The sequence below is a fragment of the Panthera pardus genome, unplaced genomic scaffold (genome assembly GCF_024362965.1).
Source record: "Panthera pardus isolate Hobbes unplaced genomic scaffold, ASM2436296v1 HiC_scaffold_25, whole genome shotgun sequence".
In the NCBI taxonomy this organism is placed as follows: domain Eukaryota; kingdom Metazoa; phylum Chordata; class Mammalia; order Carnivora; family Felidae; genus Panthera; species Panthera pardus.
This window is the reverse complement of record NW_026526821.1, coordinates 84,816,841-84,843,541: the sequence shown is the minus strand read 5'-3', so window position 1 is coordinate 84,843,541 and position 26,701 is coordinate 84,816,841. Positions and strand designations below refer to the sequence as shown.

At 37.8% G+C, this 26,701-nt stretch overlaps 1 protein-coding gene and 2 long non-coding RNA genes across 3 annotated transcripts in view; 1 reads left to right on the top strand and 2 right to left on the bottom strand.

Moving 5' to 3' along the window:
* Positions 1-303: 303 nt before the first annotated feature.
* On the top strand, positions 304-25,874 carry DNAAF10 (dynein axonemal assembly factor 10). The gene is made up of 8 exons (XM_019440276.2): positions 304-603; positions 9,670-9,770; positions 13,326-13,456; positions 16,066-16,167; positions 18,310-18,425; positions 19,371-19,505; positions 21,829-21,926; positions 24,972-25,874. Exons 1-8 carry the CDS (start codon positions 421-423, stop codon positions 25,177-25,179), a joined length of 1,074 nt encoding a protein of 357 aa, XP_019295821.1. The 5' UTR covers positions 304-420; the 3' UTR covers positions 25,180-25,874.
* Positions 8,766-17,165, bottom strand: LOC109262078 (uncharacterized). The gene is made up of 2 exons (XR_002077627.2): positions 16,051-17,165; positions 8,766-11,651 (listed from the first exon to the last, which is right to left on the bottom strand). It is a non-coding gene; the product is annotated as an uncharacterized LOC109262078 (long non-coding RNA).
* Positions 17,193-26,701, bottom strand: part of LOC109262065 (uncharacterized) — a 48,919-nt gene continuing 39,410 nt past the window's right edge. The window contains exon 6 of the long non-coding RNA XR_002077619.2: positions 17,193-18,105. This is a non-coding gene — a long non-coding RNA (uncharacterized LOC109262065). The remainder of the gene's footprint in view (positions 18,106-26,701) is intronic.

Sequence of the window (26,701 nt, the reverse complement as noted above, 5' to 3'; positions counted from 1 at the left end):
CAACCAGCCCCAGGGCTCCGCCCACTTTCCTAAGAAGTCCCACGTAGGGGCCCTGGAGCGGGATTTTGTGCGCTTTTTGGACCGGAAGGGGGAATATCCTAAAATATGCCTGATTCCTGTCGTGCCCTCTGGCTCCGCCATTCCCAGCCGACGCATGTGCAATCTCCAATATGTGTATGTGCGAAAGGCAGTAGGTAAAGACAATAAGCAAATTTGTGCTGTCAGTGAAGAAAAATCTTGCTTGACTTCAGTGGCGCATCGGGCATTATCCGAGACAACTAAATCCAACTCGCCTTCGTTTTGGGGGCTACTACGGCAAGCGGGAGGGCGAAAAGCGTTAATGTTTGGAGTCTGGTTTCCCGGTTTGTGTTTTGTCAGGGTCTGGGTGTACTGGTTGGGCTGGGGGAAGTTGGCTGGACCATGTCGGCCTTCGAGAAGCCTCAGATCATCTCCCATATTCAGAAGGGCCTCAACTACACGGTGTTTGACTGTAAGTGGGTGCCCTGCAGCGCCAAATTTGTGACCATGGGCAACTTCGCACGGGGCACCGGCGTCATTCAACTGTATGAGATCCAGCACGGGGACCTAAAGCTGCTTCGGGAGGTGGGTGCCAAGCGGGACTGCCCGGTTCCAGGATCTGGGACTACCGTTGGTGAGGGGTCGAGTGCATATCTGGGGTTGGGGGGAGTCTGCATTTCTTTTTGCCCAAGCCTCCGTCCAGCGTCCCCCAAAAGCACAGCTCGAGCTGCGCGGAACCAACGAAGGTGATCGCAGATTGAGGAATACTTCGACGTAAAATGCTTTGGTTCGAGTCCTGAATTCTCGGCTGGCCAGTTCATCCGCGCCCTGCTGGCCCCTTCCTGCAGCCACCCTCGCAGTCCAGAGCGGGGTCCCTGGGAAGTGACATTAAGATTTCGTATCTAAATTCGAGGCCCTTCTAGGCAGTGCGCAGTTGTTTGTGGAGTCTTTCTAATAGGCCCTGTTAGTAAAATGCTTTTTCTTATAAGCAGAGACAAAGCTGGTACCGTGATGCCTGCATTGTAATTGGAGGAGACAGCCGAACCACTTATTCTTCAGCGAGTATCAATTGATTGTCTGATATTCCCCGGCATGTGAATGACAATGACCCTGGTTTCACGGAGTTTATTTTCTAGTGGGAGAGAGAATCAGTTGAATGATCAAACAGACGATGCATAAATACAAACAGATGAATTCTCTAACATAAAGGAACACGGTTCTATGAGAGTAAAAACAGATTGGGAGAGTAGATGCTAACTAGGCCAAACTAGGAATAGAGAATGTTTCCAGAGGAAACAGGGTATGCGGAACCTCAGCGATGGGAGTGGTAAGCAGGGACCAAACTTTGCAAGGTCTTTAAATTGTTTAAAGGATTTACGCTTTTTTAAATGGGACATCTCTGAAGGACTCTTAACTGGATGTGGCAAGAGCAAGTTTACAAGTTTTGTGAAGATCATTAGTGAAAGAATTCGAGAATAATGATGGTAACTAATATTCTTGTACTTGTTTACAGTTTTAAAAATGCATTGATCTCAGGTGATCAGTCATAATCAAGTATTAGGGTTGTAATAGACTACAGGGAAGGTTGAGAGCTCCAGGGATTAAAAACTATGGAGAGAATCTGCATGGAGAAGATTGGCTTTAAACTGGTAGATAAAGGTTGGGGCGCCTGGGTGTCCCACTGCAGTGAGAGTCGGACTTTGGCTCAGGTTATGATCTCAGGGTTCCTGAGTTGGGCTAGCTGCTGTCAGCACAGAGCCCGCCTGGGATCCTCTGTCCCCCTCTCTGCTCCTCCATGCTCTCTCTCTCAAAAATAAAACAAAACATTAAAACAAAACAAAACAAAACTGTGGTAAAGAATGAATACAATTTGGATAGGCAAGCTTGGATTAGAAGGTATATAAGATCCCATCTCACTTTAAATTTCAATGAGTGCCGGTTTTCTTGTTCAGTTTGTCTCTTCTTTTTTAGTTTATTTATTTTGAGAGAGAGCAGGGAAGAGAGAAAATCCCAGGTAGGTTTGGCACTGTTAGCAAAGAGCTCACAGATTGTGAGATCATGACCTGAGCTGAAATCAAGAGTCAGACACTTGAGCCCACCCAGGCGCCTCAGTTTGTCTTTTCTAGCCAGGTACTCAGAGTTCCTACACGTGACTTATCCTTTTCTACCTTGCCTTGCTTATGTTGTTCGCCACTTAGCCCCCAGGCACCTGTTGCTATTTTAGGGTCCAGTTCAGATTATTTGATTTAGGAAATCCCTTCCTGTTCCCCACACAAAGTAAACTCTTTACATTGCATTATGCTGGTTCTTATCTGCTCCAGAAATAATGTAATTCTGTCTAATCTCTAATTAGATTGTAAACTCCTGGAGAGTAAGGACAGTGTCTTTTCATCACTGTGGTTTGTAAAGTTCAACCACTCAATAAATTACTTGTTAAAAGGATGAGTGAATGTATAGTTTGTAAAAGGATGTAACTTGGAAAATTTAAATATCAGTTTATTGATCATTAATCAACTGGGGTCAGGGTTTGAACAAATGGAAACATTGGAATAGCAGACAAAAGCAAGTGAAGTATTAGGAACAAATACCAAATGCCATCAAATTTAACCAGAGAACATTTACAGACGGTGATTTTTTAAAATAAGGTATAATTTGTATACCCTTAGGAACACACTTGTTCCACAGAGTGAAATAATGCCCTTTGTCTCTGTTGACAACCTATTTCAGGATACCATGCTAAAGAAGGACCAAAGGTACTTGAAGAATGAGTCCCTTCTTCTAAAAAGCCTCTTGTCTAGAGAAAGGATAAAACAAATGCAAAAACACACTTAAGAACTTAGATTGTGTTTGGCTGTTATGGTGCAGTGGAAAAGAATACAGGTTAAATATAGGCTCAGTGGGTCTCAACTCTTACTTTGCATCAGGATCAGCTGAGTATGTTCTGTTGTTGTTGTCATAGATTGTGTGTGTGTGTGTGTGTGTGTGTGTGTGTGTGTGTGTGTGTGTGTGTGTTTAAAACATTCATGCCTTGGTCCCACCTTAAGAAATTCTGATGGAGTGGGACTCTTCATTTAGAGTAGAGTGAGGCCTAGATATCAGTATTTTTTAAACTTCAACCAGGTGATTCTAACAAGTACCAGTGTTGACTACGATGGGGCTAGATGAATTTCTGAAATACTTGATTCTTCAATGTGGAACCACCTCAAGTTATGTGTTCCAAAGCCCATGTATCCAAGGTAAAAATGTGAAGGAAGCAAACTGGTCTTTGTTAATGTTTGCCTTATCTTGTTACTAAGGATAGCTAGGGAATGAGGGCCTTCATGTATAGTTGAGCAGTTTGCTGCACCACACAAGGGGTTGCAGGGTTCAAGTGGAAACTGAAATCTGTCTCTTTCTCATCAAACTTTATGAATGTGAGACTTCCTCAGCCTACAAAGGACAACTTTCCTCTAATTGTCACAGAGGACTGGGGTGGCCCTGAAAACTGGAATCATAGTTGTGGATGTTTATACTTTAAAATTTAGTAAGTTAATAAAATTTAGTTAAAATTATTTTAGTTAAAATAAAATTTAGTAAGTTAATAAAGTTCTGCTTTTTTAGCCCCTGTGCCACTGAGTTCACTGCTTGTTACCATGTGGTTCACTAACTCTTTTAATGTTAATTAAAGTAGTGCTAGGATGTGGAGGAGGAAATACTGACAAGCTGTACTAGACCCACCCACAGATGGAACAAAAATAGCTCTCATGGGACTTATCCATCATGGGCTTCCTTAATCATGTTAACTTATTGTAGCAAAGAGAACCAACAGCTAAGTCATGGTCATTTTCAGGGTCCTACAGCAAAAGTTATTAATATAAACCAATTTTCTTTTTGGAATAAATTTTGCAAAATAAATCTTTTTAGCTGTGGTTTTTTTGTTTTTTGTTTTTTGTTTTTCCCTAGCAAGGAAAATTTAAGTAACCAGTGGATTTTTTTTAAACCCTTGTTTCCCAAAGGTAAAATATTTAACAGAAGCAGGGAAGGAACCTTTTTATGAACTATAAGAAATTAGCTTCACTCCATTGCCCCTTCTTAATTTAGCTATTATGATGTCTGTGAATATCTTAGAGAAAACACCCTTGCTTCTATAAGTCCATTTGCCAGTAGAGCTCAGTCCTTCTTGGCCAACTGCAGTCCTCACTACCATGCAAATAATAAGATGTTTATACATTTGAGGTTTTTTTTAAAATGTTTTTATATTTTGAGTTGAATTTTATTCTTGCACAACAGACTGCTAGTATCTATAAATCTGTATTTCTTTAGTATAAGGAGAAAAAACATGAGGGAGGCATAGATAACTATATATCTTGCAAAGATATGAATGAAGGTAGGAGTGAGAGGACACAAATCTGAAAGTAGGTTCAGTTTGTGACAATACCATTTACTCACCAGTCCTTTTCAAGGTTGGAACATTTTTGGTACTTCTAATGACTCTCTGGTTTATGGAATCGGGGCTACATAATAAACTTAATTGATTTACATGTAGGTCTGGGGGCAGCCACAATTAGTATAAAGAACTTGGAATCTTCTTCGCTGTATGGACCTTGAGCAAGTCTTAGTCCTGTAAACCTGTTTCCTCATCTGGAAAGGGGTGTTGCAAACACTTAGCTTGCAGTTGTGTGAGGAAGAAAAGTGATGGCCTAGACTAGAAGAACATCTAGAACAGTATCTGATAGATGTGCTCAATATATGGATGCTGTTTTCATTATTGAGTATAAATGACACCAAAAACTATGGTGTGTCATGTGAAAACACGGTGGGAGAAATGGGATCGTGGACTCCCAATGGTTTTTCTCCAGCACTAGGAATGAGAGGCTAATAGATGTTAATTTATATTTTTATTCAACAAATGTTGAGCACCTTAAGGTGTTTAACAGATGCTACAGGGCCCCATTTTCATGGTACTCATTCTAGAAAGGACAGAGATCATTGAATAAATAAAATAATTTTATTGGTAAGTGCAATAAAGAAGATTAAACAGGGTGGGTGATAGTGATTTGGGGGTTCCACTTCAGATTGGAGGTGCAGGGAAAGCCTCTCAGAGGAGGTGACATTTAATCTGAAATCTGAATTTGGAGAAGACAGACATGATGTGAGGGAAGAGCAGTTCAGACAGTGGAAATAGTAAATGCAAATGTCCTGAGGTAGAAATGACTTTGTTGTGTCTGAGAAGCAAAAAGGAAGTTGCAGATGTGGCTGGAGTGTAGTAGAAAGGAGAGAAGCAGGAAATGAGGTCAGAGGAATCAAGGCAAGATTTCAAAGAGCTTAGTACATTTGTCTACCACAGGCCTTGGTACCACTCCTGTGAGTCTTTGCCTCTAAATGTAGATGCAGTTTATTTCATTCCATTATATTTCAATAAAGACTGACTTGCAGGGGCACATGGGTAGCTCCATTGGTTGGGCTTCTGACTTTGGCTCAGGTCATGATCTTGCAGTTCGTGAGTTTGAGCCCCGCATCGGGCTCTGGGCTGACAGCTCAGGGCCTGGAGCCTGCTTCTGCTTCTGTGTCTCCCTCTCTCTTTCTGCCTCTCCCTGGCTTGTGCTCGGTCTCTCTCTCTCTCTCTCTCTCTCTCAGAAATAAATAACAACAGTTTAAAAAAAAAAAAAAGACTGACTTTTAGAATTTGTGCAATGACAAATGTGGAAATATCTAGTATAGGATCTATTGTAATAGAGTGGCTCTCAGTTTGGTTTCTTTCCTTTTAAGGTAGAGATTCTCAGATGTGTTCAGGTGCCAGAGTGTCTGGACATTGTGGTGCTGTTTTTGGAACTCCATGAAATACTCGAGTAGTTTGTTCCAATTCTGTACAAAGAAGGGGTTTTCCAATGGAAAAATCAGACTATATTATACATATTGTGATCTTTATATCACAAGAGGCAACCATACATAAACTTTTTAATCTTCATTTCCAGGTTTTCTTATTGGCGTTCATTTGCTAATATTTTCTAACAGACAAGGTAAACAAAATATTGAAGAAAACTTAAGTTTGAGAAAATCATATCCATTAGCTTTTTTTTTTTTTAATTTTTAACGTTTATTTTTGAGAGAGAGACAGAGCATGAGTGGGGGAGGGGCAGAGAAAGAGGGAGACACAGAATTGAAGCAGGCTCCAGGCTCTGTGCTGTCTACCCAGAGCCCAGTGTGGGGCTTGAACCCACAAACCATGACATCATGACCTGAGCCAAAGTCCAACGCTTAACTGAGCCATCCAGGTGCCCCTGTCTATTAGCTTTTTAAAGGTTCTATCTGTGTGTGTAAATTTATGTTGGTGTTGGAAGATTAGTGTGTTCTAGGAGCATGGTCTGAGAATCTTTGTTCCAAAGGCTTAAAAGGTGAAAGTGAGATGAAGAAATACCACAGGGAGGACATTTTTTGCTTCCTAGTTTTTTATTACCAGCAGTAAAATCTTCGAAGAACCATGTGCTCACTGTAGGGACTGAAAAGTAGAGGTTAGCTTTTATGGTATAACTCTTCTGTGGCTTAGGAAGAAGAGAAACCCTATCAAAGGCTCCAAGTGATAGTGAAATTGTGAAAAGCAGAGTGCTTTAGGTGGTAAAAGAGGAGAAAATGGGAGACAAGTCTTCCCAGGTCCCTGAGAAGAATTTTCCTGGAGAGTTCTCTCAATACATGATGCAACCTCCCCACAGCTCCTAACCCATGAGTCCCTGGAGCCATATTCTTGTCCATGAGGCCTACCAGCTGCTTACCCAAGAGGCCCATCTTCACCCTCTGCCTCAGACCGGGGGAGCCATTACCAGTGACTTCTTGCTTGGGGCATCCAGGCCCAGTGTAAGACAAGTGGAGGAAGGAGTGGGTGTCTATTTCATCAGTTGGCATAAGTTGGAACTCTGAATTACTTTAACCATAGAAATTGTGTCCTAACAGTGATTAAGTGCTGTGCCACTACTGATATTTCGGTTACTTTTATTTGGGGGAAGTGGAAGGTGGGGAGCACAAGAGTGATCTGGAGTTGGAAACTGCTTTGTTAAGTTGCCAAATTTTTGATTCTTCGTGTTGCTGCATTATAGCTTTTTTTTAAGTAAAATTGGAAAAAATAATTGAAATAAGTGAATATCAGGTTTCTGAGTAACTATCTGGGACCACAAATGCATTAAAAAAAATTATTCTGTAATTTTGTGTTCCTCATCAATATGGTCTTTTACAACCATGTTATTACAGATGACTGCTTTTGTTTACTGGGCAGTTTCCACGGAGGCTGTGAATGCTTTCTTGTAGACCTGCCTACATAGTAACTGCTCATTTCTCCAGATCCCAAACAGTGTGAAAGCTTAACAAGCTGGGAGTTTCCAAAGCCCTGTACCATATAATAATATCTTTTGAATCATGAGAGAAAAGTTCAGTTTAGTTTGTATTAAGTGGATTTTATTTTCTTTTTCTTTGAAAACTGCTCTATGGAAGTGCCTAGCCAAACATTTAAAGTGGCAGGGAAATTATTTTTTTAATTCTATGAAACAGGCCAAACCTACTAGGAGGGATGAGATTGGCCCAGGAACTGAAAAGTTTCAAGAAGAAATCCCCTAGAAACTGGAGAACTCTGGAGGGAAAAAAGTGTATGCAGAATACTGTTATGTCAAAAAAAAAAAAAAAAAAAAAAGTCAAAGGAAAATATAAGGGCCTTCTTATATTAAATTAAACCTATGTGTTTAATTTAGTGTAAACATGTAGAAAAAGATCTAGAATGATGGGGATTACTACTGGGGAGCATCAAAGGGAGACTCACTTTTTTACCTTCAGTTTTTTGTTTTGTTTGAATTTTTGTAGGGAACATGTATTACTCTTGTACACATTAAGAATAGGGGCGCCTAGGTGGCTCAGTCTGTTGAGCCTCTGACTTTGGCTCAGGTCATGATCTCGCAGTTCGTGAGTTTGAGCCCCATATCTGGCTCGTTGCTGTCAGTCTGTCAGCAAGGAGTCTGCTTCTGACCCTCTGTCCCCCTCTCTCTGCCCCTCACCTGCTTGTGCTCTCTCCAAAATAAATACTTAAAAAAAAAAAAGAATAAAAATCTGGGGTTCTTGGGTGGCTCAGTCGGTTGAGCATCAGACTCTTGATTTCGGTTCAGGTCATGATCCCATTGTGGGATCAAGCCTTGCGTTGGGCTCCAGTCCATACCCAGCATGGAGCCTGCTTGGGATCTCTCTCCCTCTCCCCCTCTCTCCCTCTGCCCCCTCTCTCCGCTCACATGCTCTCTCTCTCTCTCTCTAAAAAAAAAAAAAAAAGAAAAAAAAAAGAATAAAAATCTTAAAGTTTATAACAGACTAAGACAATAGGTTTACCCCGTTGAGGCCAAGTAAATGGAGGTGATATTATAGGGCTAGAGTATGGAGTGGGGAAGGCATCAAGCCTCATCAGATTCCGTATTGCCCAGAGTTCACAGGGGCCAAGGCAGCAGCTTGACTTCAGCAGAATCAGGGCAGGTGGGGTTAGGGTGGGTGGGGGTGACAGAGTAAAAGGAGATTAGTGGATGACCCACACAGGTGTGGGAGTAGGTAAGAGTAGCATGTATATGTGGGAGGAGTCAAATAGGAACTGATATTTTGGTTGTAAACTCCTTCTTGAGGGCATGGCCAATCGCATTCATGTTTGTATCCTAGTCTGTTCAGTTCATTGACTTTATTTAATAGGAACTCAATAAAAATGTTGGAATGCGTAAGTTGGGCAAAAGTGTAAAGTCGTGTGCTTCAAGCTCTTTGCCTATGACAGGAGGGTATTGTATGATATCATTTCTTTTTTTTTTTTTTTAATGTTTATTTATTTTTGAGAGAGAGAGAAAGGATCCCAAGCAGGCTCCTTGTTGTCAGCGTAGAACCGGACATGGGGTTTGATCCCACCAACAGTGAGAGCATGACCTGAGCCGAAATCAAGAGTTGGCCCCTTTACTGACTGAGCCAACCTTCGGCACCCCTGTATGATATCATTTCTTAGGATCCTTTTGATAATATGGTCTAGACTTGATTTCCTTAAGCCATGTACCTTAATTAGTGCATTGGTATGTGGTTGTTTTACTAATGGGATTATATGCAATACTTGGAACAGAGCTTTTTAAAGAAACTTCAAAATATTGGCTAATCCATAGCAATAGCAGTGCCTTTGGCACTCACACATCTACAAATCTCCGTGCATTGACAAGGTCCCAGAGAGAATAGTGACATAAACACTCTCAGTTTATAGGGTTCTGCAGGGAAAACTATAAGAGACACATGAACATTTTTGTTCCTGTGGCCATCTGAAAAGAATAACATCTTCATTAAGTTCTTATTCCTACTGAGGATCTTAGAGAAGAATACCACATGAAATGTTGAAATGTTCATATTTGCAAACCAATGGAGACGGTGCACTTGTCAGCATTTGAATGTCTCATTAGTGAGATGAGAGCAAAGGCAAAATTAAAACTCATTCTTTTTGACAGTTACACACTTTTAAACTACAGAAAAGTGATGAAAGGAAAAGCATAATTTTGATCAGAAAATTTTTTCATTGCTTTTTATATTATGTGCCTTATTTAAGGCCCATAGTAGAGCCATAAATATCATGAATTATAAATAGCTGCTTACATAAATAATGTATCCTCTTTCCTTCCCTCTGTCAAGATTGAAAAGGCCAAACCCATTAAGTGTGGAACATTTGGTGCAACATCTTTACAGCAGAGATATTTAGCTACTGGAGATTTTGCTGGAAACCTTCATATATGGTAAGATTATTTAGTCAATATTAAGACGCAAGATAGGCAGTTTCCTTGATAGTCTTGTTACTCTTCCTCTGAAAGGGAGGATTCTTATTTTAAAATGTTCCTTGTTCAATTTTAACTATTTATAAAAATGTAAGGATTGTCCTTTAATATATATTTCTAGATTTCATATTCAAAATCCATTTAAAAATACTGTTTTTCTTTAGCTAGTTTGAATAATGTTACCAATATTTATTTCCACACATGCTGTTTGGTGCTAGCATTTAATCCCCTGTATTTGTACATAAAGGGCTATTCCCCACACATGTAAAACATGGAAAACTTAAGATACTGTTTATATTTCAGTGAGACATTTGGCATTATAGAATGATACACTGAGTTTTTCTTTGTTTGAATTTTTTAATGTAGAATTCCCAATTCATTAAAAAAATTCTGCACATCTAAGCACAACTTTTTAGGAACACATCGATTGAGCAAATCAATGTAAACCTGTTGCAAATGAACAAGACCATAATTATGCCAAATGCTTATAATTTTCATGTTCTACCTTGAGTTATTTCCTACTTAAATTAGATTGCATGAACTGAAATTCCTCAATTTTCAAGAATATGTCTTATTTTTACTGTTTAAAGTATATAGTAATGTTCTAGAAAGAAACTATCTTCTCTACTTCATGTTTTCTAAGGTGACCTTTCTTGATTTTCACTTAGAATCTGTTGCTTTCTTATTAAATTACTGACATGAATCATAAAATAGAATGAAGCTATTTTAATTCCCCTTGTTTTAACTGCTTAATAATTAAGTTAGCATTTATTAGAATGCATCAGTTCTTACATATACTTTCAGAGAACTTGGGAGAAACCAGTCTGAATGTTCTTTTTAAAAATATTTCAGCATAAGACTAAGCAACAAATATAACTATTGACTGTCTCCCTAATAGAGTTTCCTAGCATAGTCACAGGTATTACTGACTTATTTTCATTGTTAAGTCTTATAATTTTGTGTTGTAAAAAGCAGTATTTTAAAGTCAAACAGTAAAGCAATTCTTTGAAGTGGAATCTCAGTCCTGTTTGGTCCTTATTCTTTCACAATGATGCTACAAAAATAAACATGGTCTCCTAGGTTGAGCTATCTGAAATTTTAATTAGGGAGATTTTACTAATAAATCTTGGCCTAGTAAAAGTTGGGATTACATTTCATGAATAGCTGGCTTCATTTTTTTTTAAGTATAAGTTATCAAAAACTGACTTGTTAAAGAGAAATGTGGATAGAAGCTCCAGGAGAAAAGAGGGAGGCAGGAGAAGGGGTGTATTAACATAACTTACTTGAGCCATTCATCACCCTGCCATCTTGGGTAGACTCAGACACCCACAGTAGTGGGTGCATTCCTGCATTCCTTTCTCTTAACTAACGTGGATTTAGACAAGCTTCAGCCAGTTTGACTGTAGATTTGCTGTGCCCAGCATGATGGTACACTGAAAAATATGTAACTAGATGAAAATAGTAAGGAATTTAGTGAGAAAATAATACATTATAAAGGAAGAAACATATACAAAGTAAACACTACTCATATTTTATCCTTCCAAAAGATCTCAAGATCAGACTACCAAGGCCTACTTTGGAAACATTCTAAATCACTTTGAATTTACTCTATGTTTAAAGTAGTGATTATCAGACTTCAGTGGACCAAAGAGTCAGCAGATTTGGGGCTGTTTATCCATTATATCTGTGGAGGAGCCCAGGAATCTGTATTTATTAGTAAGCTCACCTGGTAAGTCATGTGCAGAGGTCCTAGATAGATCATCTCTGAGAATCACTGAGTGTGCTCAGGACTTTGAGTTCCAAGTTGAATGATGGCAGTGCTCATTAAGGGCTCAAAAGAAGCTAAAGTGGAGAGAAAATATTGGAAGTAAATGTATAAATTACCCTCATAGCAAAACCCTTATTTTTTTTTAAAGTTTATTTATTTATTTTTTTTTATTTTTTATTTTTTCAATAAATGAAGTTTATTGTCAAATTGGTTTCCATACAATACCCAGTGCTCATCCCAAAAGGAGGAGATGCCCTCCTCAATACCCATCACCCACCCTCCCCTCCCTCCCACCCCCCATTCAACCCTCAGTTTGTTCTCAGTTTTTAAGAGTCTCTTATGCTTTGGCTCTCTCCCACTCTAACCTCCTTTTTTTTGTTTTTTTTTCCTTCCCCTCCCCCATGGGTTTCTGTTAAGTTTCTCAGGATCCACCTAAGAGTGAAAACATATGGTATTTGTCTTTGTCTGTATGGCTTATTTCACTTAGCATAACACTCTCCAGTTCCATCCATGTTGCTACAAAGGGCCATATTTCATTCTTTCTCATTGCCACGTAGTACTCCATTGTGTATATAAACCACAATTTCTTTTTTTTTTTTTTTTTATTTTTTTTTTTTTATTTTTTTTTTTATTTTTATTTATTTATTTATTTATTTATTTTTTTTATTTATTTATTTTTTTTTAATATATGAAATTTACTGTCAAATTGGTTTCCATACAACACCCAGTGCTCATCCCAAAAGGTGCCCTCCTCAATACCCATCACCCACCCTGTCCTCCCTCCCACCCTGCCCTCCCTCCCCCCCCCCATCAACCCTCAGTTTGTTCTCAGTTTTTAACAGTCTCTAATGCTTTGGCTCTCTCCCACTCTAACCTCTTTATTTTTTTTTTTTTTCCTTCCCCTCCCCCATGGGTTTCTGTTATGTTTCTCAGGATCCACATAAGAGTGAAACCATATGGTATCTGTCTTTCTCTGTATGGCTTATTTCACTTAGCATCACACTCTCCAGTTCCATCCATGTTGCTACAAAAGGCCATATTTCATTTTTTCTCATTGCCACGTAGTATTCCATTGTGTATATAAACCACAATTTCTTTATCCATTCATCAGTTGATGGACATTTAGGCTCTTTCCATAATTTGGCTATTGTTGAGAGTGCTGCTATAAACATTGGGGTACAAGTGCCCCTATGCATCAGTACTCCTGTATCCCTTGGGTAAATTCCTAGCAGTGCTATTGCTGGGTCATAGGGTAGGTCTATTTTTAATTTTCTGAGGAACCTCCACACTGTTTTCCAGGGTGGCTGCACCAATTTGCATTCCCACCAACAGTGCAAGAGGGTTCCCGTTTCTCCACATCCTCTCCGGCATCTATAGTCTCCTGATTTGTTCATTTTGGCCACTCTGACTGGCATGAGGTGATATCTGAGTGTGGTTTTGATTTGTATTTCCCTGATGAGGAGTGACGTTGAGCATCTTTTCACGTGCCTGTTGGCAATCCGGATGTCTTCTTTAGAGAAGTGTCTATTCATGTTTTCTGCTCATTTCTTCACTGGGTTATTTGTTTTTTGGGTATGGAGTTTGGTGAGCTCTTTATAGATTTTGGATACTAGCCCTTTGTCCGATATGTCAGCAAAACCCTTATTTTAAAACAAAAATCTAAATATGGTATGCATTCTTAAATTTCATTAGTGGACTAAATGTTTAGGACATGTGGAGTAACTAAGAAGCTGTGTTCTGTTGCCTAGGAATTTGGAAGCTCCAGAGATCCCAGTATATTCTGTAAAGGGCCATAAAGAAATTATAAATACCATAGATGGTGTAGGCGGACTGGGAATTGGGGAAGGTGCACCTGAAATCGTGACTGGCAGCCGAGATGGTAAGTTATTCTGTGTATTTAAATTTTTTTTTTTCTTTAGATAAGTCTCTGTGCAACAATATGTCCTCTCTATATGGAAATCCTCTTCAGAGGCCTTGACTTCCTAAATCTAAGTGTTTTTTAATGGGCAAGTTTAATTGCATATCCCTTAGTTGCTTCAGACTTTTGAAGTTATTTTGAGATAGAGGCATAGCACTTGCTATTTTAGTTTTGAGCAAGTTCAGCTACTAACAACCATAGTTTCCTATGAACCTTGAAAGATTTAAAATTTCTTTACAGGTTTTTGAGGCAGCTCAAAAACAATATAAGGTGGGCAGCAACTTTTCATTTTCTTTTTTTAAAAAGCAGAGTTGGTACTTGTGAAAATTGTCATATTGACAGTTAGTTGAACATCGAAATTCCGTGATCCTTCTACTGAGCATCGTAGAATGATCCAAGGGCACCAACTCCGCTTTTCTGCCCTGTGGTGACTAGCAAGGGACAGGTCTGTTGGTGTTCAGAGCTGTTCTGAATGACTGTAATGGACTCAGAATTTTTGTTGCTTCACGATGGGTACGTAAGAAATTCGGTGCCTTAGTGGTTTGGCTGCTCGAGACCATGAGGAAATTACTTTAAAAGAAAAGAGATGTATTTTTCTAATAGTTACTCAACAGTGTCTGGGTTTTAGAAATCAATTATCCGGGGTGCCTGGGTGGCTCAGTCGGTTAAGCATCTGACTTTGGCTCAGGTCATGATCTCACAGTTCGAAGGTATGAGTCCTGCATCAGGCTCTGTGCTGACAGCTCATAACCTGGACCCTGCTTAGGATTCTGTGTCTCCCTCTCTCTCTGCCCCTCCCCAACTCGCTCTCTCTCAAAAATAAATAAAATGTTAAAAAAATTAAAATCAATTATTCTTTTTAATCATAAAAGCAATATGGAATATATAAGGAAAAGTAGCATTCAATCTACCACAGTAACATAACCATTAGATTTGTTTTCCTTTCCAGTCTTACATACAATTTTGTGTAGTTGTTTAGATATGATTTTTATCTTTTTTATGTTTTGTCATATGCAAATGTTGCTGTCTCCATAATTACCATTTAATGACTGTAATATTTCATTCTATGTATATATCACAGTATCCTTAACCATGTCTTTGTTAATAAGCACTCACTTTGCTTTAAATTTTTGTTTATTGTTTTGGGAGAGTGACTTCAAAATAATGAAGGAATGAGTATCATCATGTATCTAACTTTTTTAGAATAAACGTGTTTTATGGTTTTTTAAATTTATTGTCAGACTTGCCAAAGTATTCATGTACATTCTCAGCTACAGTCGATGAGGTAGATTTCGAGTCTGTCTACCAGCATTGATTTTCTTTTTTCCCCCCTAATTTTAGATTAAAAAAAAATTATTTAATGTTTATTTTTGAGAAAGAGACAGAGCACAAGTGGGGGAGGGGCAGAGAGAGAGGGAGACACAGAATCTGAAGCAGGCTCCAGGCTCTGAGCACTCAGCACAGAGCCCAATGTGGGGCTGGAACTCATGAACGGTGAGATCATGACCTGGGCCGAAGTTGGACGCCCAACCGACTGAGCCATCCAGGTGCCCCTCCTTAATTTCAGAAGTAAAAATGGTCCTGCATTCCCACTTGTGTTAACTTCTTCCTATATTTGTTTACTAGTTAGTTTTGCTTTGTGAATTGTCTGTTCATGTTCTTTGCTCATTTAACTATTGCAAATTTCATATGAATCTTACCAATTTGTATGAACCCTCTACAGTAATATAATAATCTCTTGTCACATTTGTGAGAAATTTTTTTCTCCTTAAAGTAGCCTTTTTAATGACTGACTTTATTTTATCCTTAGAGACAAATCTAGTGGGATATCTCCCCTTTTCCTGAGTTTATTATCCCTTTTAAAGATTTTTTGCCTTTTTCCTGTTCTCTCTCAAGTACTTACTTGCCTTTCAGCCATTTTATTAAATGCATTTGTATTTCTCCTAGGCAGTGATGAGTTTAGTTAGTAGTCCTGCAATTTTCAGTAAAATGAGGGGGTTGAAATTCAATTGAGAAGAAATATGTGTTAATTTTATTTAATATTTCCCTCATCTCTATTGCCACAGGGAAATTAAGTTTAATTGTATGTGAGATAGTGTTCTAAAACTCCATATAAGAAATCATAAATGTAAAAATCAGAGTTTATTCATCTGTATAAGAAAAATGCCAATGATTATATGGGTAGTATGGAAAAAAATAAAAATTAAGATGACACTGATATTAGTCTAAGTAAATAGTACGTTAGTTTTAGGTTCAAAGAAAATAAGACCTGATCTGAATTACATAATATTTGTGTTTGCCTTGTCGGTCAGACCTTATTGATAACTTCGGAATAGTTGTTGGCTCTTCTGTGTATCTATTAACTTGGAAATAAAGTCAGACAGTAACATATGGGTTATATCTCTGATATTAAATACAACTTGCCCATTTAGAAGTCAGAAATATGTGAAAAATTTTCAGGTTTTTTAGTATCTGTAATACTGCCATGTACGTAGAAAGTCATAGGAAGAGAATGCAGAAATGTCCTCAATCACTGTTGAATTTTGCCAACTCACTTGTATTCACAACAGGAACTGTGAAGGTGTGGGACCCAAGGCAAAAAGATGATCCTGTTGCCAATATGGAACCTGTACAAGGAGAAAACAAGAGAGACTGTTGGACTGTGGCATTTGGTAAATTCTTGAAGAATTCTTGCATTTGATGTATCAGATGGTAAAAAGCACAGTGGTTCAAGATAGTCTCTTTACAGTCTGTTTTTTGGATTATTCTGATAGTTTACTGAGGCAAATAGAGATGGTGGTTAATGTCAGCCACTGGCGCCTAGGTTTGAATCCTCACTTTTTTATTTCTTGTCTGAGTGAGGTGGGCAATTTAGCAATCTTCTCTGTTCCTTAGTTTCTTCATTTATGAAGTGAAACTAGTAATAGAATTTACCAAATAGTTTTATGAGGATTCAATGAAGTAGTACATGTACAGTGCTCAGAATTGTGCTTAAATTATTAAGTGCTCAAAAATATTTGCTACTATTACATACTTGGGTCTAACGAGACAATGTGGACCTAGTTTAGAGTCAAGTGCCATTAGTGGAACTAAGCAGAGTCTGAAACACAAGTGGTGACCTAAAAAAATCTTACATTATACTCTTCACAGAGGATGTTTATTTTCTAGAACATAGTTATGCCATTACAGAATTATTTGTTAATAATTTGATAACAGTGTTCCTCTGTTACTATACTTAAAGTGAATATTGATTTTGTAGGACTAATTGATACATTCCTTAGTATCTCTTACTGGGAGCGAAAATGAAAATAATTTTTGCTACTACAGGATATGGGTCATACTTTGTTTGAAATTTGAAATTCTTTCTCCTTTTTCATTGTATAATACTATATAGATAACACATTAATAGTGGGATTTAACAGTATATGTGAACTGTTTAAGTTCTATATATTATTTTAAAATCGCACTATTATTTAATCAGAGGAAAGTTTTAGATTTCCAAATTAAAAACTAAGTTATCATATGGGAATTACTATGTGTTTGTATATAATGAGCAAGAATATGTAAACTTAACACATGTATGCTTTGGGGAGAAATTTCAGGATTTGTATTTAGAATCATCATCTAAAATTTGATGTGATAATTAAAAAGTAATTATCTGTGGGCCATTAAAGCCTTTCATCTTTGACCTAAGGGACATAAGTACAATTTAAAATCGGGGACATTAAGTTTGAAAAACAATCCATTGATTTGACCATTTTATGAATGTCATAGTACTGTACTGTGGGCATGCAAAGTGAGAGAGATTCATATACTACCCTCCAGAAGCTTATAGTTCAGTAAAGAGGGTGTAATATCTACACTAATTATAGTACCGGGTAAGAGTGAGAAAAGGTCACAAGAGGTATGGATGAATATAGAAGGAATCTTCAAGTGAGAAATGGCTGTGGAGGAAGAGCATTTTGACCTCAGACCAAGTATACATAGGATATCAACCACTGAAATTGGGAGGAAGTGTCAAGCATAAGGAATAGCCTGAAAAGTGCCAAAGTAAGTATGTTAAATGAAATAGTGGTAGAAGTAGCCTTAAATGTGGCTCAGGGCCACAGTGTTGAGAAGTGTTGAGATGGTGTGGAGGTAGTGGCAAACCTCTGAAGGTTTTTGCAAGGATGAGATGTGATTGAAGCTTTAGGAAAATCACATTGGTGTGTGAACTGGGGAGAGATGAGTGCCAGAGGTACTCCAGAAAACATCCTGGATCCAAGCAGGATGAATTAAACTACAGATTATAAATTTACTTCAGGGGCCACCATCCATACAAATGTTTAACAGTGTATTACAATGTATTTCAGATTTCCTTGCAAAGATAACACCAGACACCATTTTGCAACCTAAATGGTTTTAAAGTAGTTTCTATTTGCATTCAAATATAGTTACTACCAAGAAAGCAATAGAAGCATAGCTGTATTTATTCTACCAACCCCTGCTATGTTTGAACTGTAATTGACCTGTTAGTCTGCAGATATAATAGAGAAAGACCATTTGCTTTCAACTTAGACTCCAATAAACATTTTCACTCACCCCTTCAATATAGAATCTCAGCAAATGAGCTTTTTTTTTAAAAAAAAAAAAAAAGCAAAATTAGATAGCCAACTTAATAATCTTGATGTCCTATCAGGTTTGGCAAAATGAGATTCTGCCTAGTGTGATTTTGTATAAGGTATATGTATAAGGTATAAGGTTCTATAACATTATTTTAGCAGCCTTCAAATTAGTGTTTATAAAGATATGCAATGTTGTGTCTTGATTTCCAGGCAATGCTTATAATCAAGAGGAGCGTGTTGTTTGTGCTGGCTATGACAATGGGGATATCAAACTGTTTGATCTCAGAAATATGTCATTGCGGTGGGAGACAAACATAAAAAATGGGGTAATGTACCTTTGGGTTCTTATAGTTTGTCTGAGCATGTTTTTGTCCACCTCCAAACTACTTCAAAAGGATAGCACCTCTAATAACTCATCTCAGTACAGCCCCTCTGCCAATGGTTTTTAACCTTTTTGAGCTGTGGAGCCCTTTGAGAATTTAATGAAAATCATGGATCCTTTCTTCAGAAAGTGAACACACACTCAGATGTGGTATGACAACTCCTGGTGAGTCACCAGCTCTTGTGTCCTATTTGTGGACCCCTGTGGGCTATGCGCAGTGTGATATTAAAATGAACTAGGCTAGAGGCCTTTTTTCCTGCTAATATTAGAATAGTAACAGCCTCCACAAGTTCTTTCAGATTTTTGGGTCCTGAGTTGTACACCTTTAGTGAAGAATGTGGTTCCTTCCTGTTTTCTAAAATCAGCTTTGACTGGACTGTATAAAATAATTATGTAACAACAGGGGCACCTGGGTGGCTCAGGCAGTAAAGTGTCCAACTTCAGCTCAGGTCATGATCTCGCAGCCTGTGAGTTCGAGCCCCATGTTGGGCTCTGTGCTGACAGCTCAGAGCCTGGAGTTTGCTTCAGATTCTGTGTCTCCCTCTCTCTCTGCCTCTCCCCCACTCATGTTGTGTGTGTGTGTGTCTCTCTCTCTCTCAAAAATAAATAAACATTAAAAAAATAATAATTATGTAATAACAGTAAAAAATTATATGGCTTTACAAAATAATCTACCAGACAGGGGAACTCAGGATGGTTTTGTTGATCCTATAAACCAAAAAGAAATTTTTTCATTTAAAGGTATTTGATGTATTGGTTCTCAAAAGATAAAATGATTATTTAAATCCTTTCACATGAGCTGATAATTTTAAAGTTGTTTTACTTAGTTTAAAAGAACCTCCTGAATAATAATCATTAGACCATCAATAATAAATATTTTCTATTACAGGTATGTAGCTTGGAGTTTGACAGAAAAGACATAAGTATGAATAAATTGGTAGCTACATCACTGGAAGGAAAGTTTCATGTTTTTGATATGAGAACACAGCATCCAACCAAAGGTTTTGCCTCTGTTTCAGAAAAGGTAAATATGGGGGAAATGTCTTTCTATGAAGAGGAATGTTCATAGCTTGTTTTAGACTAATAAATAGAATTAGTCATCAAGGTTCTTTCCAGGTCTTTATATGAAGGGAGCTATTTTTAATATATTCTTGTGGGAACTTGACAGGTTTTTCTGTGCAGAGTACTTCCCCAAAGTTTATCAGTTTTAGATTTCTTGACTATAATAAAGGCTTCAGTTGGCTAAGAATCTTATTTTGTAGTTTAGGAGCAATCAAAAGAAAACTAGCTGATGTTGAGAACTGGATCAACAAAACCTAGCGTAGTGTTTTCTAATAAATATATAGTATTTGTATTAATATCTAATTATATACTTTTCAGAACATATCAACATATATACATTTATGTCATTTCATCACATCTTATTTCATATTCTGGTTTGCTACATTAAGTGAAATTATTTCAAGCATTAACCCTTGTACATAGTAGGTTCAAAAAAATTATTCAGTCAGTCATCCACACATACATACATACTTTACCTTGTCCCAAAGAGTATTTGAGGTAGCTTAGAAGGAAACATGGTATTATCACATCAAAAATAGATGAAGAGAAGGCTGAGCACAGGAAAAATACTGGTTAAAAAAAAGAAAAAAAAAAGATGGTGATGACTGGAGTAAGGGGATTGCATAAATTCCTGCTGCAACACCCTGTCATTTGCCAGAGATGGATTGGGAATGTGACTCTGACCTTCCTCGAATGTAAAAGTAAAGATCGGTTACAGATTTGTAGTTTCCATAAGATTAAAATATGTAAGTTGCTCAAGAAATAAAAATTGACTCTCTTGTTCCCTCTCCCTCCATTGTGGATTCAGTAGTACTTCTCAAACCTTCCCATTTTGTCTTTTTTTTGTTGTTATTGCTGCTAATTATTATTATTATTGCATATAAATTACTGTTGCTGCCTGATGAACTAAATTCTTAAGGTAGCTATAAGTTGCAGTATTGTTTTGCCTTTGTTATTTCAGAATATATTAAGTATCAACAACATAAAGCACTTTATTAAATTGTCCCTTATACAATTGTAACATGGTTCTCATCTGCCCATTATAAAGTGTCATCTTCAAAGTTTTTGTTATAATTATTTAATCAAGTAATTGCTAAATCTGTCAAACAAATGAGGCCACTGTATTTTAAGAGGTCATGGCCCCTCTTTTTGTGTTTTTATCAATTTCCAGAAGAAAAAGTGAAGTTTAAACTATGAAACAAAATAGGTTTTAACAGCCTGGACCCACTCACTTGAGGACTGTCACACACTTAAAGGGTGTATTTTGAGATATGTGTTTTTAATCTGCTAATGGTAATCCCCTTACATGACTATTAAGTCAAATGCCTAATCACTAATCACTCCCTAAAATATAGTGTCTAAGAATGACTTAGATCAAGTTAGTTGGTCTCACTGCTCCTGCAAAGCAGAAATCTTTCCTCCCTCCCTCCCTCTTTCTCTCTTCCACTCTACCCCCTTGTCTCTCCCTCTCCCTAGGTCTGCCCCTCACCCTCCCTTCCTTTCTCTCTGTCTGTCTTTCAAATTCCTGGCAGTGAATATTACACCATTAACACTGATTTACTAGCTGTTGTTGAGGTGCTAACAAGCTGTTAACCTTCCAGTTGCCATTTTTGTCTTTTAGTTTAATATGACTGAATAAAGATCCTGGCTTATTATAACCTTAAACCCCATCTATAAGTCCCTGTGGTCCTTATTTTGAAGACTAGATAAGTCAAATGGTACAAATTAAAGATAAGCCTCTTGGAACTTTAAGTTAAAATTCATTCTGTATATGGGAATTCTCTGAAGTTCCCACTCAGTTTTCTGGAAACCTGAAACTGCTCTAAAAAATAAAGGCTGGTTTTTTTTTTTTGTTGTTGTTGTTGTTGTTAGTTTGTTTTTAAATCAGTCTATCCTTTTTTTCCCTTAGGATGAAGTATGTTTTTGTACTTTGAGTTTTTCTTCTCCCTCAGAGTGAGCTAGGGATATTTACATGTATAAAATCTATGTATATGGTACTATATACCTAAATGGACTTTTAATCTGATAACATCTTTTTTTTTTGATCCAGTAGAACTTTGTTTCGTAAAGCCACAAAGAAAAATGATGCTTTTATTACTTATGATGAACTCTATAAATCTCTGTAGCCCTTATGAAGAGATGTGCCAGAAATACTTGAATTACTTCTATAATGGTTGTTGAAATTATAGTGGTAAAAATTCTTTTTTACAGTATTTCTCTTCTCGGACAATCTTTATCATATAAACAAACATAAAAACTAGTTATGTGCCTCTCATCCTGTTTAGGCCCATAAATCAACTGTGTGGCAAGTCCGACACCTGCCACAGAACAGAGAGCTCTTTCTGACTGCTGGAGGCGCCGGCAGCCTTCACCTCTGGAAGTAGTAAGTCTCTGCTGATGCTCATGGCTCCTTGTTAAGTTACTGGTGGGCGGAAAGTAGGATTAGATTGAACTTGGTTGTCCTTCTTCCTCCTTTGACTTAGTTTATTTCGATAATGATTTTAAATTAAAGGGTGTTATTTTGTCTGCTTTTTCAAATTAATGTCATTATTTTACACTTAGTAAGTATTAACCTTCTTTTGGCACACTAAGTATATTTGTCATTTTGGTTGTGTCTTCCATCTATGGGGGTAACTTAGGAATAGTTCTTTTCATAGCTTAAAATCATGGCTTTGGCCAGGTTTTATTGTTGTCGGTTTTTGTTTTTGTTTTGCTTTGGATGTGGAAAATTTGACCAAACGCTTTTGTGAAGTATTACTTACTGTCTGGTCATTAGAACACTACCTCTAGAGAATAAGAAATGGGTTGGAATTCTTAATTGTAGATCCTGATCACTCACTTGACCAAGTTCAGATACCGTTGTTGTGAAAGAATCCAAACAGCACTGAGGCGACGGATGAGTCTCCAGGAAAAGCCCCATCACGGAGTTTGCTTTCTTGTGCCGGAGGCAGTGTGAGTTACAGCCTTGGCTGTGCTCTGAGTCCCTGGTGCCCTAACATGGCACATACTAGGTCAGCTGCTCATTTATAGGTCCTGATGAAAACCAAGACTTAATGGTATTTCTTTCTCCATCACTCAAGGGGGAAAAAAACCACTAACACAAGCCCATAAATGAAAGATATTTCCAAAATAAAGTTTGATTCATGATATAAGAAGAAAACCACCATCTTCAGTATGGCTAGGACTTTCACACCTACAAAATACTTCTCTTATTTATTAGCTTCTTTTAGAAGGCAGCAGGGGAGCTGAGAAACAAGGCCACAGTTGGAAAGTGTTCAAGTATTTAGGGATCTGGCCAAAAAAATGCTTGAGATCAAGACTGTACAGGTCCTGTGAGTAACAAGCAGAGGAAAAGCTTTACGAGTTGTGGGAGAATGCCCAGTAGATAGACCATTTGATAACTCGTCTTCTCCTTGTACCTTGCCCATTGTCCTTACCCAATTCTCCCAAACCAGGCCATCCTCCCCATTAGTCTCTGCCGATTGGATCGTGCAGCAGCACATCACTATTCTGCCTGTGACCAAACTATATAGGCTGCTTCCTTGAAGAACTAGTTCCAGTTTTCTCTGTAATCCACATACGGAGTTGTAGTTCTGTGTGATGTGCAAACACGTTTGCAGCTAGAATTTTTGACGATAGTGTAAAGTGGAGTCTTGTATACAGTCTAATCTCAGGGTGCCTGGGTGGCTCAGTCGGTTAAGCATCCAACTCTTGATTTTAGCTCAGGTCATGACCTCACGGTTCGTAGGATTGAGCCCTGTGTCGGGCTCTGCACTGACAGTGTGGAGCCTGCTTGGGATTTTCTCTCTCTCTCTCTCTCTCTCTCTGTCCCTCCACTCAATTAATAAATAAACATTAAAAAAAATAGAAACTTGAAGCTTATCTCAGTATGAACTTTAATCCTTACCATAACAGGTATCTAGTCTAATCTTCAAATTGGTTTGGAGCTTTGCTGTCAAGTATTACACCAGCAAAAGAGATTTGGTTTAAGTAAAATGATACTTAGCTCTATTTCCATTTGCCAGTCTCCTTTGGTAGTAATGCACTTAAATTACAAATATTTATTGAGCACCAGAGAGTTCCTAGAGGAACTCACCTAGTTAATTCAGAAATTGTTTTTTGAATGAATGAACCCCAACATGCTGATTTGTGTGTGTGTGTGTGTATATTCAAAACACACAAACATACATTCTTAAAACTTTAATAGACAATATAGAGGGTTTAAAAAATCTTTATGTTGTTTTAAATACTAAATATGTATTTATGTTATGTTTTAAATACTAAATAAGCTAAGAGACCTGAAAAAAAATTCTGTAATTTTTTCATCATCTGAATATCTTATTCCTCTTAATCAAAAGAAGTTGTATGGTCCAAGAAGAAGAAAGAATAGTAGGTTATCTGCCTATCACTTCTATTTCTTCTCTGCTTTTGAGTTGCTTTATACCTTTGAAACTCTTAGCCTTTATTAGCACTTAAGAAATGAAGGTAGTATCACAGTCGATACCTAACAGGCTTTAAAGGCCTTCAGAGGCAGATTGTCCCTGTATTTCACTAGGAGCTCATCTCTGCTGTAGGGAGGGATGTTTCTTTTTACCCTCTCAAATCCAGACCAACTAGTCTTTACAGTTGTTAACCTTCAGCTCTACTTATTTTATAAATTGATAATTTCAGCTGAAAGAAAACAAATATTCTTAGAATTGCTTTTTTTTTTTCCTTGAAGCAATGATATTCTAGGGTCTAAAATACCTGAGCAGCACATTCCCATGGAAACGGTACACAGAAGGTGTGCATTGGGTCTGTGTCATGGGGCTCGAGGGTTAGAAACAGTGTCTGTTCTTCATTCTGGAAGTATGTAGGTGAGGTTCTGCAAGTGTTACTCACAGCCTTTGCTTTTGCACCTTTTCTGCCTACGGTGTCCTGCAAGCCGAATCTAGAGAAGAACTGCAATAAAAGATTGTGAGGAACACAAGTGAATTTCATAAAGAATGCTAGATCAATCTAAGACTTTTATTATGAAAAGAAAATACAGACTCATGCTGAACAGAGGTGATATTTAAAAGTTTTTAGGAGAGGGGTGCCTGGGTGGCTTAGTCGGCTGAGTGTCCGACACTTGATTTTGGCTCAGGTCATGATCTCATGGTCGTGGGAGTGAGCCCCTCATTGGGCTCCATGCTGAGCATGGAGCCTACTTGAGAGCAAGCACTGTCTCCTCTCTCAGAAAAAAAAAAATTTTTTTTTAGTAGAACCAATCCCCTTTAAAGCTGTTGAGGTTGAAATAGTGTATCTTTGTATAAAACTCAACATTAGAAAGATTATTTGTTCCAGTAATCAACTGAGAAGTAAAAATAGAGTCATGGATTATATGTATATGAACACAATGTGGAGAATGTTAAGATTTCTCTCCTTACCACTCTGATCTTGTTCTCAGCGAATACCCTATTCAGCGGTCAAAGAAAGATTCTGAGGGAGTAGAGATGGGAGTTGCCGGCTCCGTCAGCCTTCTGCAGAATGTCACCTTGTCTACCCAGCCCATTTCCAGTTTGGACTGGAGTCCAGATAAAAGGGGTCTCTGCGTCTGTAGTTCATTTGATCAAATGGTAAGAGTACTGATTGTTACAAAACTCCATAAAATTTGATCTAAAGACTTTGGACTTGAAACCTTCCAGAAGAACACTCATAGTATTTAGAATGTGCCCTGGAATCCTCTGACCGTCACTGAACAAAGTTGGATTTGACTGAGAAAACAAGCCCCAGATGCAAACATCCAGACTAGCCCGTCTCTGGGTGGGAAATGCCGAGAGGTGTGTTCCAGCAACCTGACTGGACACCGGTTTGCGGTTTGTTAGCGCATGGGGCACCGCTGTCTCCAGGGCCAGCTCTGTTCATCTCCCCTCTGTTTCTAAGAAAAAGTTGATACTTGTCTATATTCAAACATATTTTTAATTTGTTCTTCATCACCAGAGTTATAATACTTTACCATAACACCTAGTTTAAAATTGTTTGTTTTGGTAAAACTACTGTGAATTAACCTTCATAAATATACTTTGAGAGATTTCAGTGTCAGTAAGTTTCTGGAAAGAATAGTACTTTATAAAATACCAAAATGTCATGGTCAGACTAGATTTGGGTAACGGTTTTTAGCCGTATAACTCATAAAATGAAATATTATTTACAATGACCTCTTTTTACTTCAGAAATAAGAGTAAAATTAGACTTTTGCTTGTTGAGTGGTAAGTGATGTTGAGATGTATAAGATTGTGGGGTTTTCTAGCCTTATTTTTTGTCACATCTTTTTATATATTTTATGAATAAATTTGTTTTTTGAAATCTATGGAAGCTCTGATTCTGATAATTTAACAGTAGTAATAAAGCTGACACCAACACTTCTTTGCTGTATAAATGCTTAATAAGTATCTCTTAATTCACTTTGTTTCCTTAGTGTTCACTAGATCTTTTGATAAAGCTCAGAGGTATTCACTTTATCACTCTTTCATTAAGCCTGCCCTCCCTCACTCTTCTACTCAAGAGTCAGAGCCACCTGAAGCATTTGTAATATGTAAGCTTCCTGTGATCTCATGGGTTCTTGGAAAGTTGCTAGTTCAGAATATTAAATTCAGAAAATTAACCTCTTAAAAAAACCAACAAGATGTTTTATGCTGTGGACAGAATTATGGAAGTAAAAATTAAATTGAACTTTAGGGGTGCCTGAGTGGTTCAGTCATTTGAGCGTCTGACTTTGGCTCAGTCATGATGTCACGGTTTGTGGGTTCCAGCCCCACATCAGGCTCTGTGCTGACAGATCGGATCCTAGAGCCTGCTTCAGATTCTGTGTCCCTCTCTCTCTTTCTCTCTGCCTTTCCCCTGTGCATGCTCTGTCTCTCTCAAAAATAAATAAACATGAAAAGAATTCAACTGAACTTTAAAAAAGCCTATACCTGCTGGGTTTTGGTTTTGTTTTTTCAATTTTCAAGGAAAAATAAAAAATTTGTGAAATTCTTTCTCAGAAAACTTGTGTTTGATGGTATAATTAGAGAGGTTTAAGTCAAGGATAGTAAGTACTTCTATCATTAAATCTAAGATGTCATTGATTGTAAGATGATCTGCCACAGAGAAAGGAAAACGCTGCCAGTGAAACCAATGCACACTTCTTATCACTTA

Excerpts from the sequence above, each read along its gene's own strand:
- DNAAF10 (XM_019440276.2), top strand. The coding sequence starts at position 421 with ATGTCGGCCTTCGAGAAGCCTCAGATCATCTCCCATATTCAGAAGGGC. Across the intron at positions 604-9,669 it reads ACCTAAAGCTGCTTCGGGAG|ATTGAAAAGGCCAAACCCAT; the intron begins GTGGGTGCCAAG and ends CCCTCTGTCAAG. Across the intron at positions 16,168-18,309 it reads CTGTTGGACTGTGGCATTTG|GCAATGCTTATAATCAAGAG; the intron begins GTAAATTCTTGA and ends CTTGATTTCCAG.